Source organism: Ciconia boyciana, chromosome 8 (genome assembly GCF_034638445.1).
Source record: "Ciconia boyciana chromosome 8, ASM3463844v1, whole genome shotgun sequence".
NCBI classification, from domain to species: domain Eukaryota; kingdom Metazoa; phylum Chordata; class Aves; order Ciconiiformes; family Ciconiidae; genus Ciconia; species Ciconia boyciana.
In genome coordinates this window covers 62,652,004-62,671,059 of record NC_132941.1, presented here as the reverse complement: position 1 = coordinate 62,671,059, position 19,056 = coordinate 62,652,004, and the positions used below count along the sequence as shown (strand labels likewise).

At 41.0% G+C, this 19,056-nt stretch overlaps 1 protein-coding gene across 2 annotated transcripts; it reads right to left on the bottom strand.

Moving 5' to 3' along the window:
* Positions 1-1,381: 1,381 nt before the first annotated feature.
* On the bottom strand, positions 1,382-18,681 carry GPR26 (G protein-coupled receptor 26). 2 transcript variants are annotated; one of them, XM_072870388.1, is made up of 3 exons: positions 18,014-18,681; positions 12,289-12,402; positions 1,382-4,749 (listed from the first exon to the last, which is right to left on the bottom strand). In XM_072870388.1, exons 1-3 carry the CDS (start codon positions 18,679-18,681, stop codon positions 4,518-4,520), a joined length of 1,014 nt encoding a protein of 337 aa, XP_072726489.1. In that variant the 3' UTR covers positions 1,382-4,517. The 2 variants fall into 2 exon arrangements, 1 of the variants encoding a protein (XP_072726489.1); XR_012043816.1 differs by lacking the exon at positions 18,014-18,681 and adding an exon at positions 13,135-13,476 and having other exon boundaries at positions 4,734-4,749.
* Positions 18,682-19,056: the final 375 nt, after the last annotated feature.

Sequence of the window (19,056 nt, the reverse complement as noted above, 5' to 3'; positions counted from 1 at the left end):
CTCAGCTGTTCTGTGATGCTGTGATATGTGTGGCTACTCCTGCAGAAGTCGTCAGGCTTCGTAAGGATTTGTCTGGAACTTTTTTTAATATCTAGATCTGATTTTTTTCAGAAATATGAGAGGTTAAAAAAAATCTGATTAAGGGTCACTGAAAAGAGGTTGTTGGGGTCTTTTACTCAAAGAGTAAAAACAAGGGTAGAACTTATTTAGAGAAGAGTCATGTGGTTGCCTGACATTGCAAGCGGGCACGTACGCACATAAGGAACTCACTAAATCCTGTTTACATCTTTCCTTTTGCAAATAGTGTGAAAACAGGGCCCTACACACTTAGATCGATAAAACCTGGATATAGTTATCTAATGGGACCCAATCCTCAGGTGAAACAACCAACTATTATATTGATTTATGTCAGGAGGGGACCTGGTACTTATTATTTATTCAATAAACTCTTATCAGTCTCTCATAGTTTTTGCCAAATGCAGTTACCCAGATCTTCACATTCAAACTGGCTCAAAAACACAACATAAACCAGGATCCTAGTTCACAGTTAGGGCTCTGAGATTATATAAATAACTGTAAAATGAACGGAGGAAAAAGCTCAGAATCCACAAAATGACATAGTGGACTAAATTCTCTTAATCGTCTGCCAATGTTCTGCCTGCCAAATTTACAAGATATGAAGAAAATGTTAATTGAACATGCATGTGAGAAATAGATATTGCATATGGATCGCAGATACCAACAAACAGAAAACTGCATATTGCTTAAGCAGCTGCACAATTTTTGCACATGCAGTTCCATATTTCGGGCACACATTGCAGCCATACTTTACAAACTTTTTCAAAAATATTTAAATAACAAATGGAAAATCCCCCCACGCACACACGCACATTTTTGTTAGACAAGAGAACAGTTCCGCTTCATGATCAGAGATAATAAAGCATTGTGCATTACATTTACCATCATTATTCTAACTCACTCGAGTCAAAGTGTTGTATAGTACATATAATACTCAGCAGACAGATAGTTACTCATATCTACATTCATCACTTAGACATACATTTTAGAAAATTTTGCCAGTTGCCTATAAGAATTCAGCTGAATATCTAGCACTTAACGAGCCACAGAATCATATTTCTAGTATCTTATAAAATGTCATCAGGAAATGTTAGAGTATTATTTTTGTTTTGTATACTGAGTCAGTTTGTCAAGCACCAGCATTTACAACTCTCGCTTGCTTCAGATGGTAGAAATATGACAATGTGTCAGAGAGCTGATATAAGTAAGGGGAAATCATATTTATTCTCTGTTATAAGATTAATTCTAGAAGAAAGGCACCATGAAAGAAAGACAAATCTTTAAACACATACAAGGGGAGAGATTTATTGCTCATGGTGACACATAAATCAACCCGTGACTGACTGTGATACACAAGCATAATGAGACAAGTCCAATGCTGTATTCTTCTCCATCTTTTACTAGCCATCCTAAATGTACTTTTTTTTTTTTCCTGCGAAATTATCTTACTCTATTTGAATAATTGATTTAAAATTTGAAATCCTTCTGGGGCTAGGTTTATCAACATACAAACTTCCCATTGACTTTGGCAGCAGCCCCATGTGTAAGTTGACAACAGCTGTGGACTTTAACAATCATCCTGTTGCTATTTACTTAAGTAAAAGTTGTCTTAGTAAAATGTATAACAATCTGATATAGAGCTTTTTAACTTTTTAAACTCACTAATAATCAACTTTCTAATATCGTGTATTCTGATACAATCAAGTCATCAAAATGACTTGAATTTCTTAAAAAACAAGTATTGAACTGGGTGTTTTTATCTATTGCACCTGAGAAAATTATGTTAAGCCTAAGAAGTAAAACGCTTAAGATGAGGTAGACTATTTAATCTGGCTAAGGGCTAATTTTGAATGCAGTGTTGTGAAAACTTACTTAAATTCTGTGACTATATTTGTGTGTATACTTTATTGTAATTCTGTTATTTTTATAACTAAAATTAATAGTTAAGGTGAAAATTTTTATTTACACGGTAGTTGATGATCTTCATTATCATTCAGTCTTCCATTTATAAAGCAGGTGACGATGTAAGTTTATAGATGAACATGGTTCCTTGCAGCTGTAGTACCATGCCAGAGCGAGGGCTAAGGCAAGGCTCTCCAGACTGACAACTGAGGTATTACCCCACGTTCGCTGGCTTTGGGGTGAAGCCCCTCACTGAGTTACCTCTCTGGGCTTTGAATCACTGGCCAGAAACTTCAGCAGTGGACACTTTTTGCAAGGTATGAAGGAAATTGTAGTTACGAGAATGTCTGTTCCATCAAAGACTTATATTCACGATAGAGTTTGCAAAATGGAGCGTGCTAATGTTTGCAAAATGACTGCTATTGATCAGTTAGCATAAGTGATAGGGAATATACTAATTTAGCTCGTTAATCTTTGCTGTTGGGGATTCTGCAGAGCTATAGGCACCAAACAGTGCCCTTTGCTGAGGGGACACAGGAGGTGGTAACTAAAAAGTAATCCCACATTTTTAGTACTCAGGGCCTTATTTTCTCAATATGGCCCTGACCATATTTTCTCAAGATGGTATTGACAGTCAGAATATGAGCAAGGATAGGTGGTAATATAGCCAGCTATGTCAGCTGTTATTTAAGGTGCCATTGCATGCATGAAGCCTAATTAACCAAGGCTATTCAAAATCTGGGCATGTATTTGCCATTTACCCTCAGAAAAGAAACTGTGCACTTTATGGCCACTGGAGAGAAGCTTTCTTGACCTACCCAGCAAAAATTAATTTAACTTCTGATGTTAACTTGCTGTTGTCTTATGGACTTTAAGTCACTTTCTGGAGAAAAATATGTGTAGAATTAAGGTCAGAATTGGTAGTAAGTCTTGTGCCGATCAAAGTATAAATGTGAAGCATTTGAAACCAATAGTTCTTTACCTGAAAATAATTTTAAGAGATTATGAGGATGACACACTTTGTTGATGCAAGTTGTTTTAGAAATTGATTATTCCTAAGAATCATAACAAGAGAAATGACAACTGATTAATTATTGCTTTTGATATTCTACAGCTTAATTAATAAGAAAACACTTGAAAAACTGTCTCATTTCATAGTGTTTTCATTGAATTAAGAGAAGTCACTGAAAATTACCCAGGAAAGTAATTCTTCATGAGTCACTGAAGGATGGCTTCAGCATCACATGTCTACGTGACAGTTGTGAAGCCATCTACCAGCTGTAGTTGTACTTAAAATGAACAAAATAATGTTTACAAAAATTAAGATACTGTGGCAGTGTCTGAGGAAGTGTGACACGTAGGATTGTCCTGGTTTTGAAAATTTCACTGGTATTTAGGCCTATGCTAGCTACAGGCTGAACTGAATGCATGGTAAATGTTAATAACGTTACTATGCATAGCTGCAATCTAGAGCTATAAAGATCTATACTGAAACCTGAGATTTGCACATCCAGATGTGGATTCAGATTGTTGGCTGCACTTTCGTGGTGGGGAGGGGGTCTATTATTTTTGCTCCACTTGCTTTGGAAATTATACTTTTAAACTCAGCTTTAGGCTCATCTTTCCTTTAAGTAACATAGCTGTAGGAAAAAAACATGATTAATAACACCTCAGAAAAAGAAATTATTTTTTCCCATGGCAGAGGGCCCAGTTCTGCAGCTTTGGGCAAAAGCCATCTCTTTATACCTCAGATATACTGGAAGATAGACAGGAGGCATCCTGACCTTTCCATCCTGTGTACCATTTTTATTTTTCTGAAATTTAATGGGGAGAAAACTAATGGGATTCTGTGGAAGTTACTTAAAAAACTTAGAGAAGACATGGCTGAATCCAGCCTGTAGCGTACTTCAAAAGTGAATTTTCTCTTCCTTCAGTTCTACAGGATTGTTCAAAAAATATGTATCAGAAGAGGTTGAAAGCTATGTTGGGCACTGTATGAGTATCTAGGTAAAGATTTTTCTATTAAGTTTTTCCTATTAAGACTTTTTCTATAAGGGACCTACTCAAGCAACTAGGTCGGGGTGGTTTTTGTAAAGCCAGGTTGGCAGCTCCGTGGGAGGGAGCGTTATCCGCAGCCAGTGAAAAATACAGCACAAATATCCCTGTGCAGCTTTTTAGAATAATCTTATGATGGCACTGGTTTGCTCCCATTACTTTCGTGAGTCCTTCTGCGGAGGACTAGCTTTTTACCCTATATGTATGTGTAACTGCTGATGGAAATCAATGGGAGATTTGTATTTGCGAAGCCTGCAGGACCACGGATCAATAGCACTCTTTTACTCGGGGGCAGGAGGTACAAAGCAGCCTGCCTCCCTTAGGTGTTACATGGGCTACTGGAGGGACACAGGCTGGGCTTCAACCTCTCCATGACTGCCTCCCGAAACCTTGACAGCCGAGGATAGATACTAGGGATAGGCCAGTTACTTTTGTTTCCCATACATCGTTTTATGTGTCTTGTAGGTCCCATACCAGTCTCCTCATTCATTCAGCTGCAATATATTCCGATTGTGCGATTCACTCGTGAGGGCAGAGGAATTGATGGAGCTTCTTTTAAGGACCTTGTTTATGATGTCTTTCCATGTCTTCTTGTACTGATGCCGTAGCAAAGAGTACACAAAAGGGTCTGAAACAGCTTTGCTGTAAGCTAAGCACTTGGAAATGATTCCCCAGTGGGAACTGATGTAGACCACAGAGGATAATTCAACAAGTCTGTGGAAAGATGAAGGTTGAAAGAGTGAATATTCATATTAAAAACATGGAGCAACAGCACAACTGTAAGCCAATGACCCCCTCCCAAACCCCATTTTTTTCCTGGGCAATTGGAAGAAAACAAAAGAAAAGAAAACCATACTCACGAAAATGTGAATATAGTCCTCCCCTTATAAATTTCTAAGACTGCAAATATAAACTTGAGGTCTGTTTCCCAAGGATGGGACTACACAGCTCCTATCAGAGTGTCTTGGCCTCCAAACTTCAAGGCATCTTTGCCTCTACACATTTACCCGTACATTTTCTGAGGCTGGAAGTGGGCCTTGAATGTGTTGCCTCCTAAAATGCTCTTTTGATCATTTGCCTCAATAAATGTTGAAGAATTCAGTGCAAAATGGAATAGCTCCATCACGATATGAGGCAGTCTTCAAAAGAGCCTATTTATTTGTTATTGGAATACACCTTTTGCAGTATTCCAATAACTCACTAAAAACTGAGTCCAAATCTCTGATGTAGAGCTGGGTTTTCAATTCATCTGGCTCACTCAGGCCATCAAGATACTTGATAAAGGGGCACCCCTCTCTCTAGAGTACTGTAACCTAGCCCTATTTTTACTGTCTAGTGAACACCATGTTTGGGATCATAAATACTCTGTGGTAAACAGGTCAACACATCATGGAAAGTTTACTGCTGCTGAAAAATATCATGCAGTATCTACTTGTAAAATCATTTCCTACATAACATTTCCTCAACCTTTACACTTTTAGTCTCTGTGCCAAAACTTAACCATACAGATGTGTGTTACTTTCTCTTATGACTCCAGGGTTTTGAGTCCTAATAAAATCTCTTGTTAGACAGTAACATTTCACTTCATTTTTTTTTCTTCATTTAGTGCTTTTGTTTTGTGCATTTTTCTAGTAGTGTGTGTCATAAGATCATGTTTCTGGCAGCTGAAGTTCGTCACAGACTTAATATAGCTCTAAAGGGAATGAAAGGAGTATAATCTCCCCAGGTATGTTTCCTGATGACTTTCGCACTTATTGTCACCATTGAATCCCTCATGCACAGCAAATTTAACCACAAGTATTGTAAAAATGTATTTTTACAATAACATAATTTTCTAAATATTGATTTAAAACCATACTTTGAGCACTAAAGTTCGAGATCGGGACACAAAGTGCCATTGCTTGGTCTCATGGAAGTCATATTCCCCTACCATTAGCTATCTAAAAATCCAGGATCTAGTCTGAACTCATGGTTCTAGGTCCCCTCTAGAGTATCTGAGAAACCACCTCACCAGTGCTGTCTAGCTTTCTTAGCCAGTCCAGCTCATAGAGAGAGAGTTTGACGCTTTTAAGCAGCTTGTCTGGCTCATAGGAGAAGCACACAAGGAAGGAAAATTCATCAGTGAGAGATGGCATAATATATCTTGAATTTACAAACTGGTAGGTTTAAAGGCCAAACATATACATTTGCAACAAATTTAGCAAGGCAAACCTTTTAACTCATTCGGGGAGAGAAGGAAGAGCTTTATATACTCCTCAGACCTACACTAGCACAGATAGTTCACTTTGTACTGAGACAGAGTATTTTTGACAGTGAAATATTGATAACTCCACAAGGTTTTCTTTCCCCATGTCTTTGAGCAATACTGAAGGGCAGTTCTGTTCAATATTTCTGTACAGCTTTTGAGAAACTATTGATTTTTCTAGAGGGCAAACAGCCACATGTGCTGCTAGAGATCCCCACTATGCAATGGCAAGTAAGATCTTTGCTGAAACTGTCTTCAGCAGCAGATGCTCTTAAACCTGCCTGGAAAATACTGCAGATGCTGATGTTTCTTCAGACAAAGCACCATTTCCAAGGAGCATTCTGAAGTGTAGTTCCTGCAGCAGCAATTGCAATAGTGTTGGTACTTCAAGCAGTTTAGAGACGAGGATTCTTTTCCTCAGTCGTTTTATTCTCATTCCATAAACTTTCACTATATCGTGTAGTTTAAAATAGCGCTGGCAGATGGCATGGTCCAGTCATTTGAGCACAAAAGTGGGACTAAGGAGCCTTAATTTGTTACACCACTGACTACGAGCTTCTGTCTTCTCGCTCCATTCTGGTTTGCCTAGACTGTAAACTCCATGGCAAAGCACTGTGTCTTCCTGGGTATGTGTGCTGGGCTTAGCACCATGGGTCTGCAGCCCGTGCTGGGGCTTTAGCCACTGTCACGGTATTATTAATTCTAATATGAGAATAGTTTTGCGTGCATTGTGCTAGCAATTTGATCGCTTTGTGTATCGCTTCCATCGGAAGTGAGACACACCTGCACAATGATGTTTTCAGGGTGGTGACATTAGCCAAAATATTCGCCAAAATACTCTTTGGGCTCACAGACGTGCGAGACATTTGAGGTGACCAAGCTATGTTCCATGAAAATCTTGGGAATTGCTCTTTCCCCTGCACTGGTGCTGCTTGGCTCAGCTGATCACTGTAAGCAACTTTGAGATACCAAAGAACCACCATCTGTCCCATTTCTCTCTCCTTTCATCCCAACTCAACAAATACTGTTCTTTCAACCTCTCCTTGTAACTCATGGTTGATATCTTCCTTACAAAGTAGGATCCAAACTCAGACATAATTATCATCTACTCAAGGTGCTGGGGGGTCTCATCTGGTGTATTCTCTCTTGTTTAATAAAATGTAGCTTATGGCACCCACGTTAATATGCTCTAAAATGAGAACTGACTATTTGGAAATTAATCATCTACTGAGTCATATTTACTTTGTAATCTACCATGAGCCATCCTTCTTCTTGTTATTCTCCACTTCACATATTTGATGCCTTCTTTGCATTTTGAATTTCATCATCTTGAATTTCATCTGGCTGATTTACTTTTACTGAATGCTTTACACATGTGAATTTGATTAAGTTTAATTAAATTCAGTGGATGTCTTGAATGACCAAAATATGACAGATTTGTGTCTGAGTCTCTGTCAATCAGTTCTACAAGATGTTAACAATCTCCATTGAAAGCATATCAAATAGACACTTCAGGGTTGCAAGCCTAGACTTGCTAATTTTACCTTAATTGACTGATCAACTAAAAAGCCTACACTTTTATTGACAGAATTTTAAATATTTTCTTTGATTATGTTCCCTAAGTGCCCTTGATATTTACGCATTTTGCAATTCTTGTGTATTTTTTTTAATAGTAAATTACATTTGCAGATATCAAGCAGCGCAAGCAGAAATGCAGACAAACCCTAAGCTATGCAATTCCATTTCGTGTACAATCGAATGCCAGCCTTTCAAGGCATATCACATACTTGATTGCCTTTGAAAAAGGGTTTTGTTTCTCATTTATGAGGGAAATTATATGCATAGCTTCAATTTTCATGAAACGTTTCAGCCAAAAAGAAGACATTTTCAGTGAAGGAGCATTAATATTTCAGTGCTACCTGTAAATTAAATTCCACAGTATCAACTACATAATCCCCTATCTTGCTTTCATAAGCCACTCTTCTACTGTCTGGTCCTCAATACCTTTTTATTTCAAAGCTATATGCTGTTTTGCTGTGATACTTTGTTAATATTTTAGAAACTTATAATTCTGTAGCGTATGTCATCAAATGGACATCCGATTATTTCACTTTCAGTAAACAAATGAGAATGCTATGCTGAAGATTAAGACCTTGATCTTTTATGCAGATAATACACTCTAAAAACCCTTTATATACATGTGCAGTTTATCACTTTAGTAAAATATTTTACTGAACATGTACACGTCCAGCTGGAGGCTACTACAATGGCAACATATCTGTTGTGCATTGCTTAAACCTGAGAATTTAACTGACTTATGGAGAAAATTCTGAACAGACCTCAAACAATAGTCTCAAACAAGCTAAAATGTCTTGTTGTTCAGGAGTGAAACAAAGCTGGCACTGCATTTTGGAGCTGGTAGATGATGAAGTTCTCACAAGAAGAAATTCAGTCCTTTCCCCGAGAATTTGGATCAGCTCTTTAAGCTTGCATTCCTAACATTTCTGTTTGTGACTAATTCTGATTTTTTTTCCCCACTCAAGTCCCATAGTATCAGAATTAGACCTTAGTTGTTTCTTTTGTGTTAATGGTATGAATAAGCTGACCATGAGTTTTATGTTGATGTTGATTTTACTTTATTTTCACTTTATTGCTTGGTAGACTGAATCTTTTGTATGCTGTCTTGCTAGTGAGAAAGCCCTATTTTAATGATTGCTTCTTGATACAAAAATGACATCACAGCGATTGTTAGCTGATTTACCCTTAGCTAGTTTTGCCTCTTAAGTGGTGCATATATTACAACTGGCCAGCTTCTGTAAGGAAGCAGACTTTTGGACTCTTATAGCTAATCTTGCAAATCTCTTGTAGTAAATCTTGCAAACTATTGCTTTTAGCCGTTGCTGTTCCCCAGAGCTGCAGGAACCACCTGTCAGCACGGAGATACGCTGATAGCAAGCAGCACTGTCCAGCTTGTACCAAAAGGTTTTTCTATCCAGGAGGAGAATATCTCTACCTCACATCAGCTGAGGCTTTTGATGAAGACTAGAAGGCCACTTTCTTCAAATATGTCAACCTAAGATTGCACAGGAAAATCATGCATTTATATGCACAGACAGGCAAGAACATAACTTGCAGAGGAATTCTGAACTTGCTTGTCTACCCGAGCAGGATCTGCATGCAGAAGGCAGGCAACCATGTTAAAACACAGTTTGTTTACCCCTTGTCCCCCAGAGATGATACAAGAGAATTTTAATCTCTTCTGCCTGTTCCACCATCCTCCTCTGTAACCTGAGGGCTTGAGGCTATGAACTTCTTACTGATATGACTTCAGGATTTTTAATTTAAAGCCAATTTCCTCATGCTTTGACAGCACGTATTAACTTACATGAGCAAAGTTCTGTATTTCAGTATGAAATGCCTGGAGTTGGAAATTAATATTAAAAATTGGTATGACTTATTTTAATTTTTCTTATGAAAAAGCTCCTCCAATAGGTTTTGAACAATGTTATTTAATCACATAATGATAAATATAGCAAAAGAACAGATGTGTACTAATAGAATTTTACAAACCAAAAGCTATGCCTGGAAATAAATAATACAGGGTAATACATCTGTCATACTGGTACAGTGGAAATGAATCAAGAAGAATCAGATTCTACTGATACACTACTTAAGGTCAGCCACTGAGCTAATTAGAAGGGTTTTTTCTTGATAAAAGAGGTGCCTAATCTGATTTTTACCTTAATGTAATCTGAAAAACTCTGGTTTACCCAGCGAAGAATTTATCTGGCTGGGGTTATAAGCACAACTCCTTCACTGGTTCATGGAATTGCTAGCGACAACTATTTGTTTTTAGTGTGGAAGCAGAAAGATGTTGTTATAGTAAAGCCTTGTGATTTGCTGCTTTCGGGCCTCGATTAATGAAGTATTTAAAAGCATGTTTAATTTAACCATATTGCTGATTAGAGCTGGCTGTCCAAATGAGAGGCTGAGCGATACACTTCATCGGCTATCTTCTGTTCACTGCCTTGAAATGTGATTGATTGTCTCTATCTTGTGAATGCAAAGCACTGGACATAGTCCAGAAAAAAATACTTGCTTACATAATCAGCTCAAAAGCCTCCTAATCCCCTTGACTTCAACACCCTCAGCCGTATGTGTGAGGCATAGGGAAGGACAGTAATGGATGTCCTCAAGTACCCGTCCATGTGGCGTAGTGTCCAGCAAGGTCTCGAGAGGGATTCAAGTAGCTAAAGAGGGAATTCCCCGTAGCCTGGTGTGCAGTGATCCCCCTAGACATGTCAGAACTGAAAAGGCCGGGAAAGTGATAGCCTTTACCCCACCTGGCACGCCTGGCCAGTGTCCAACCCTTCAAGCATTCTTCATGCATTCAAGAGCCCACGTCTTGATTCTTCTCATAGTCGCTCTCTGTGTCCTCAACAGACTGAAGACTCAGGGGAACACTCAAGTGATCCTTGTATGGACAAAAGGGAGGAAAGTCAGGATTTTTCTAACCCCTTTTCTGTATCTTAGGGCTACTGGAACACAAATTAGGACGCCACAGAGTTAAGAGGAGGTGGGGAGGTGGTGCCTGAATGCTGGGCTGAGGTGCCTATGGAGAAGCACAAAATGACTTCTGACAGTCCTGGTTAGAGCACTCGGTGTCACTGAGGATGGAGCTGCAAGCTGTTCTGGGACTGCAACGATTCTGGGACTGCGACGAAGTTCAGAGACCCCAGAAAAATGAAATTTAACCGTTTGTAATGAGACAAATACTAATAATATCTTAAATAATACCAAATAATATCTTATAGCCTGAGAACTAAGGCTGAATGCCTATAATTATAAATCCTTTCATACCTGTTTAGGGTGTGTGGCATGGAGTGTTTTCTTGTGACTACTAAGTGAAAGTGAACGTAAATCTAGTAACACTGTTACAAATGTATTTGCAACATTGTTACAAATAAACAGCATGAATCAATTAGCTACTATTTTCATGAACATAAAATCAATGTGACATACAGGTTTCCATTTTTACCAAGAGACTACAAGACCTTCTTGTGAATTGTTTTGTTAGAAATAGAAATGCAGGATATTATACTGAATTGGAAAAACTTGGAGTTGGCTACATGCTCACTTATACTGAGTCTTATTTCAGTTTTTTCAATGATTTTTTGTGATGGATCTGAGTTTGACTGAAGTCGGCCCCAGTAATTTCTATTTGATAGTATTAGAGTAGGTGAGACTTTAAAAATACTTTTTTCTTTCTCTGTTCTGCATAGCAACATTTCAGTTTTTCCAGAGTCTTTTTATAAGGAACGTAAGTTGTAAATTTCCTTCAACAACTAGATAATACTTTTCCGGATATACTCACTTTCTAATACTTTATGTTTCATAGGAGTAATTTTGTGTTTCCCACAGGAGCCATTTCCAAAGATAAGCTAGTAGATAGATAAGGACATCTGACCATAAATCACGAGAATTTTTTTTAGCTATGAGCCAGAACAGCTTTGATGTTTGATGTTTATGACTAATAAACTCTATCCAGTCAGACAAAACTATCGTTTAAGTTTGTGGACCATGTTCTTACCTCGGTTGGATCTTATTTGACCAGATTTTTTAGAGTCTGACCTATTCAGACAAGTGTCTTTCCCTACAGATCACCCCCAAAACTGGGGAGGCAATCTGAGGAGTAGGTAACTACTTGACCCAAAAAAAGTCTGCAAAATCCTGTGGACTGACTTCCTAAATCACTCCCATGTGACCAACGTATCGACTGGGCTGACTGAACAGAGTTTGGCCTACAGACTGCAGCAGGATTGTACCAATAAGTGCTATGACATTTTATACAGTTTTGTTAGCTCAGTAATGCAATCTGTCATAGGAGTGGAAATGGTGCACAAAATTTTCACAGGAGACTTGAATCATTTTCTGGCTCAGCGTGCCCTACTTCTCTGAGTTCAGAGTGCATCTCAGTAGTCTTTTCCAGTATGAATGTTCACACTTACCTTGTAATTACATAAGGTGCAAAACAAAGTATAAAAGTACCAATAAAGGTACTTATTTTCTTTGTTGCTCGCTGCCTCCGTCTCTTTTGTTCTTCTAGACAACGCTCTCTTACGCTGTGTGACATTCAACACAAAGAAGAACATGAATCATAATATCAGGTAGCAGACTTTAATGGCTTTGCTTATGGAATGATGGAAATCAATCGCTCCAGTAAGTGCTGTATTCACATAAGCCAATACCAGGTGCACTGCATTTATATGAGACAATAGCAAGTATTAATGCATTGTATGACCATCCAAAAACAATTACTGAGAAATACATGACTGTATATTTATATGCACACCCCCCCATTATATCAATTTATATATAGTCAAATTGATGGAATTCAGCCTTGAATTCAGGTGCAGCTCCTTTTTGAATTACTGTAAGCTGTATTTGCAGGCCAGAGTTTGCCTCATGGTATTCAGACATGGAAAATATCCAGAATGGGGTAGGTAGCACACTACTTCCCTAGAAACATCAATTCCAATGCCACTATCTTAGATAGGAGAAACTTCCCAGCAAGATAAGCAATAAACCACAATAAAATCATAACAGGAAAAAACATGCTCTGAACATTCAGCCCAATGTTGGAGCAATCACTATATCCCATAGCTGTGAACCATGTGGCCATAAATCTTACAGCAGCCTGTGCAGCTCTGCACGGCCGCCGTGCTGAATGCTTTGCAAAGCCAGGAATTACATAACAAATCCACAGCGCTGTGATGTTCTGACTCCTCGCCTCAAACCAGCCTTGTTCCCGACTAAACAGATACAAATTAGTCACACCCTGGGTTTTTTCCTACCTATGGCATTTTAGGACAAGAGCTTCTCCTTTGAGTTTCCTTGTGGTGTTCTCACCAGGCCAGCAGAGATCTGCTAAGACCCTCAGTGTGCCAGCAAAGCGATGGGAGCATGGGGCCGAGACCACTCTTCAGCTGCAGGAAATCCCCTTTGAAATCAGCATGTTTGCTTGCCAGAAGAGTGATAACATGAAAACCCATCCTCCTTTTCTACCCACTTGTGGTAGGTAATCCTGTGCTGGCTGTGCATTTGGAGGGAAGCGGATGAGTTACTGTCTTCTCCAGGCAGGTAGGTTGGATGGGCAGCACTGGTTGTATCTCCCAGAGCCCCAGGGCCATCTCTCCCTGAACTAGTCCCTTTGGGAAAGAGCAAAACCAAAGCCAGACTGCATTCCTGAAATCCCTCTCTACGCACATAGCAGCACTACTACATGTTGACTCATTGCACAGGTCTCGTGGTAAAGCCATCACATGCCTCGGGCAAACTGACTGGTCTGGCCCATGTGCTGCATTTTGTAACTGCTTGGCATTGGTCTCTCTGGTTTTATTGTAAATTTGTAATTGGTGACTCACTGTCAGGTTCCACACTCACATATGTTAATAGCTGCGAGATTTATGGCCGTACCCTTAAATTGTTTGCTGTACCTGTAAATGTTGGATCATCATCTAAACGCATGTTATGTCCAAAGGATCTCGGTGTGTTTCAATAATCCCTGTGGCAGTGAGTTCTTGTGTTACCTTTTGGTTGTGTTAAAGGAAATATGTTTCCTTTGATCTGTTTTGTATATGGTCTTACCCTGCCAGTCTCCAGAGCAGCTACCATGGTGGCAAAATGAACAAAATACTGGAGGAAAAGGTTTTTCTGCTTGAAATAACAAATTGTCTCGCTCTTAAAGAATATGCCTAAATAGAATGAAAACACATCTAAGAGAGTTACATGTTCTATGTCTGAGTTATTTGCAGCGAGAAATGACAGCTGAGAAGGAAAAAAAAAATCCACCTTTTCAAGGGAACCTATGTGCTTTCAGTTCTGCAAGAGCTGGAGAACTTGAAGTATTTTTAGGTGCAGACAGATGATCTTAGAGGTTCAACAGCTTTGCTTAAGACCTGTGTTATTAAATTCATAGTATCCCAGGCACACGGGGATATAGGAAAAGAAATCTCCAAAGTAGGTTCAATTAGGCTGTTGTTAGGGTATAGAAGGTAGTGTATTTTTTTGTCTCTAACAGTTTCCCCAGTTATGTCTTTTCCCTACTGGCATATACAAAGCTGTCTTTGACTCCTGGAGCTCACACATGACTTGGGAAGTCCTGATAGACTTCAACCAACTTCTTTTTTTCAGCTTTTCCAGATGTAGCTAATAAATACCACATCACAGAAGAAGGTATTTTATCTCATTCCTTCATATAGACAATGTATACAGATGGGTATTTTGCTTTTGCACACACTTTTATGCACTAAGATAAGAACATATATGCAAGTTCCAGTAGTGACACTAGTAATAGGACTGGATTATTGACTAAGCTTTCATTTAAAGAGTTTAATATCCTGGAAAATCTGAGATATATCCCTTTGAAGGTTTGGTATTTTAAAAAAGTTTATGAGATACTGGACCTTAAGATCTGTAAAACTGGATACACCAAAAAGATAGTATAGATAATTTGGGTGAAGAAACACATGGGTTAAGCACTTAAGTGAAGTCTTGCCCAAACCTCTCACAATACCTAAGATAACTTGATCTTAAGAACAAAGTCAAGAAAAAGCAGTACCCAGTAAAAATGCCTAAGCTAACTTGAAAGGACATGTGCCCTAAACATTCACACAATTTTGTGTGGTATTTAGAGGTTTCCTTTGTACTCATCTTGAATGATCTTCAGAAGATCACTCGTGTCTTTCCAAGTCACAGGTAATAAACCCATCTGTCATAATGCCTGTCCCTAGACTCCCTTGCGGGTGGATTCTGAGTCATAGGAAGCAGAAAATTGTCCGTACACGTTTCTCAGCATTGAAACTAGACCGTGCAAAAAGCCAGAAAAGTCAGCGTAGTCTAAGGTGGGATTACAAACTTTGTTGTCTCATGTGCCTTCTCCCAGCATCCATGTCTATGTTGTTAGGTACTATAGTAAACACTGAAAATTGCCTGTATGTATACCACTTCTATAATTCAAATGATGCCTTTGTTATGTCAGAGCTTTATGAACGTCACTGACTGCTCCAGGAGACCCGCAGCCTTTGTGTAGCTCTCACAGTAGGGAAGGCAATCCGAGGTCTGACCCTTTCAGCAGCAGTAGCTGTAACCAGTTAAGGCAGCGCTACCATACGCTAAATCAGCCACCATTTCTGTAGTCTAGAAAAGAAGCTAAAACTCTCCTTTCTTGGAGAGAAGCACTACGATAACCTGATGCAAGAGGTAAATAATGGTTAGTAATACAGGTTACTTGCAGCAAAGTGCCTATACAATTCTGTCTCCTCGGAAGAAAGGAGGTATCATTCCCACAGCCCCACTGAATCCACCCCTCAGTGAGATGATTACAAAATGCAGGAACACCCTCAAATTAACCTAGACCAGAAAAAATGCAAGGGAGGAGAAATACCATTGAGATTTTTGCCCTTTTCCTAAGCTTTGCTGTGCAGTCCAGGCATACTTTAAGAATTAGACATAACGATTGCTATTTCAAATAGCCCCAGTGGGTCTGTGACACTGCCCTGGGAGTAACCACCTACAAGCATCTCATAGTGCGTGTAGGAACTAAGACCAGTCAAAGCACAGTTTAGCAACCAGACAGCACGTAGGGCAGAAGGGTGTTTTTTCCTCTATGTGACTTGGGGGATAAGGGAAGATTTATACATGTGTTTCTCACAGTAATAGGACTTGCTTGAAGTTCTGCTCTGCATTCCTGGTCAAGAGATCAAACAGCTTAACTGGAGAATTTTGAGCAAATATTTCTGTTCCTCTAACAGTGTGCTGTCCTGCCCTGATCCTTTCAGACTTATTTGCCTTAGGCATAGGAATCCCCAAAATATGACCTTTTTCTGAGGACAGCCACATGTGCTTTCAGTTCTGCAGCTCTGCTCCTGGCTGGCTGCAAATGGAGAGAGCTGGTGTTCGCCTCCAGCTTGCAGAGCACAGGACAGCAAGGGGGCTCAGGTGGGATGTCTGGCATGGGACTGCCCTCTTCAACTGCTCTCGGCTTTCCTCTCTTCCAGGCAGACTTCTTCGCCCGTATCAGACACATCCCTGCACTGCCAGCATTTTTCTGAAAGACATTTCCCTTCCCTTCAGTCTCTGACAGAGACAGTCTGAACCTTAAGATCCAGCCTCTGACTGTCTCCCAAGCAGCACACACATCCCTCACAGCCACTCTGTCACCCTACCTAGCCAAACCATTTTCTCCTTTATTTCCGGGAAAATACATCAGATTCTTCCTTTTCCAATCACCTGCTCCAGCCACACTATGCCCTAAAGCAAACTACTTCCTCTGAGCAAACCAGGCTGGTTTCTTTCCACACTGTGACCAGTGCCTCTGTTTTCCCCTTTCCAGAGCTCACTCATTGACTCTACCAGCCCACCCCAGTCATAGCTGGGTCTTAGCCCCATCCGCCCCAGCTCATCAGAGCCTCTCAGCTCTCAGCCAGGACATGCTGATCCATCAGCCACCCTGTGCCGCTCCATCCTGCCTCAGCTGTGCAGGTCCATTTCTCAAATCCCCATTTCCCGGGCAGATCACTCTGGCTTGTCCTGCTGCTCCCTTCTCACCAGCCCGGTCCCACATCCTTCCAGCCATGCCTGTTTTGGTCCTCTCCATTTCCTCATCTCTGCTAATTGTGGGCAGAGCCATCACGTACTCACAGCGCACACTGACTTCTTCCTCCCCTGTGCACCAGGCACCTTCCCCAGCTCCTCGCCAGGCTCACTGCCTGCCCAGCACCACCCTTGGGCTTCCATCCAGCAAGGCTTTCTGTCCGTCAGCTTTACTGCTATGCTCCCCTTACTGACCCAGGGAAAACTGTCTCTCCCTCCCTCTTTCCTCCAGCCAAATCTGCATCCCTTCCAGATCCAGACATAGCAAGATTCATAGTTTGTGCATAATCCCTGATGTGCAGGGATTTTGCACAGCATCCCAGCACACATTCAGACCCGTTTGGTGCTTGCCTTCAAGCCCATTATCCTCCCAGCCCCCGGAGACTTTTCTCCTCCTATGTCTAGGCACAAGGGGCTTGCTTAAAGACTCTCATTTGAAATGAACTTTATACATCCCTTGCTTGTCATATTAACATTGCTACTGAAGTCTCTTTCACTTGGATTTAAGTATAGGCATTCAAGCGCATGCATTTTTCAGATGTTATTCCCTTACAATTCTGCCTTCAGGAAAGATAAAGTTACAGAGAGCACAGCAATAGGGAAACTGCCGGGCGAAGGAGCGGCACGCAGCACCCAGCTTCCCTTCGGAACTCCGAGTGAAGGGACATGTGCAGCCTCAGCCTGCTCCCTCTCAGGGATCCAGCAACGTTTTGGGCTGACAGTGCCAACAATTGCAAATCTATCGACCACTAAATCCACCTTCGGAGACAAAGGGCAGTGATCTGATCACTATCTCGAAGGGAAGTGCATGCTCAGCCAAAACTGCCTGTTTCTTTGCTCTCCCCCCCAAAACAAGCCCTTAAGCATAACAAAGAAGAGTTGCTTCTACAACCGGAAAAATAAACACAAGTAAAAAGAAACGTGCAGAATAGAAACTGGCAAGAAGGATGCTTGTTTTCTCCCCATCCCCATCCCCTGCTGTGATACAGAACAGACTGTATTTAACATAACACTGAACCCGTCCATCCTCGCGTCCTCTCCCGTGAATAGTCTCACTCGCTGAACACACAGGCACCTTACCTGGGATGGATGTCCACAAGCAGCACCAGGGTCTGCATAGTGATCACGTCAATCCGCTTACAGTGAAACCGTGCCACCTTCAGCACTTTTAGATATGTGAAACACAGGACTATAAGGGAGAGGAGGAAGCTGAGGGTGTGAAAGACCCCAGTGAAAATCACAAACTGTGTCCTATCCTCTGGTCTCTTGTTGTACAGGGTGCAGGAGGCATAGAGGTGATGGAAACCCACCCAGGAGAGAGAAGCTGCCACTATCGGGAATGACACTGAGTGTAACCACGTGTAGCTCAGTATGAGAGCAGCATCTCTGTACCTCATTTTGGAGTGATAACTTAGAGGGAAGACCACAGCAATCCACCTGTCAATGCTCAAAGCTGCCATGCTCAACATGGAGTTCGTGGTGAGAAAAGTCTCCAGGAAGCCCACAATGTGGCAGATCTGATCTCCTCCTGGTTGACTCTTGTAAATGATCCCAGCCAAGGTCAAGGGCATGTTCGAAACACTCATCAACAGGTTGCAGAAGGTGAGGTTGAGGATGAACAATCCCGGGACCTGCTTGCGGATGTCTGCGCTGTACAGGAAGCACATCAGCACCAGCACGTTGGCCAGCAGGGCCACGAGCATCAGCACCACCACCACGAAAGCCAGGATCACCTCCCAGATGCTCATGGTGCGTCCAGTCACAGGAGGGACATCTCCGAAACTGCGCCGCGCCGGCACCCGGGGAACATGGTGCGAGGCGCGCTCACCTCGCCCTCCTCCCCAGCCTGCTCGCACTCTTGCATGCCCTCCGCATTTTTAGAAGAGCTGCAGTTTTTTTCTCCAACCTCCCCCTCCTCGCTGCTCCTTTCCACGTCAACGCTTTCCGAGACGTGCACAAAAGCACTGGGAATGCCCATCAAACTGCGAGGAGGGCTTAAAAAATATCAGCAGGACTGAACCACTGTCTCCATTCGGTCCATTCGAAGGAGAGCAGGTTATTCTGAGAAACCGCTCTCCTGAGATCCCTAATTATCAGCCCAAAGCTTGCAAGCAATTCACCGA

Bases quoted from the DNA above. Each gene is read 5' to 3' on its own strand.
- GPR26 (XM_072870388.1), bottom strand. From the start codon at position 18,681: ATGAGCATCTGGGAGGTGATCCTGGCTTTCGTGGTGGTGGTGCTGATG. The intron at 12,403-18,013 runs GTAAGGTGCCTG...AATGTCACACAG, and splicing joins CTTGTGGACATCCATCCCAG to CGTAAGAGAGCGTTGTCTAG. The intron at 4,750-12,288 runs GTAAGTGTGAAC...ATCTTTCCACAG, and splicing joins GCACCTTATGTAATTACAAG to ACTTGTTGAATTATCCTCTG.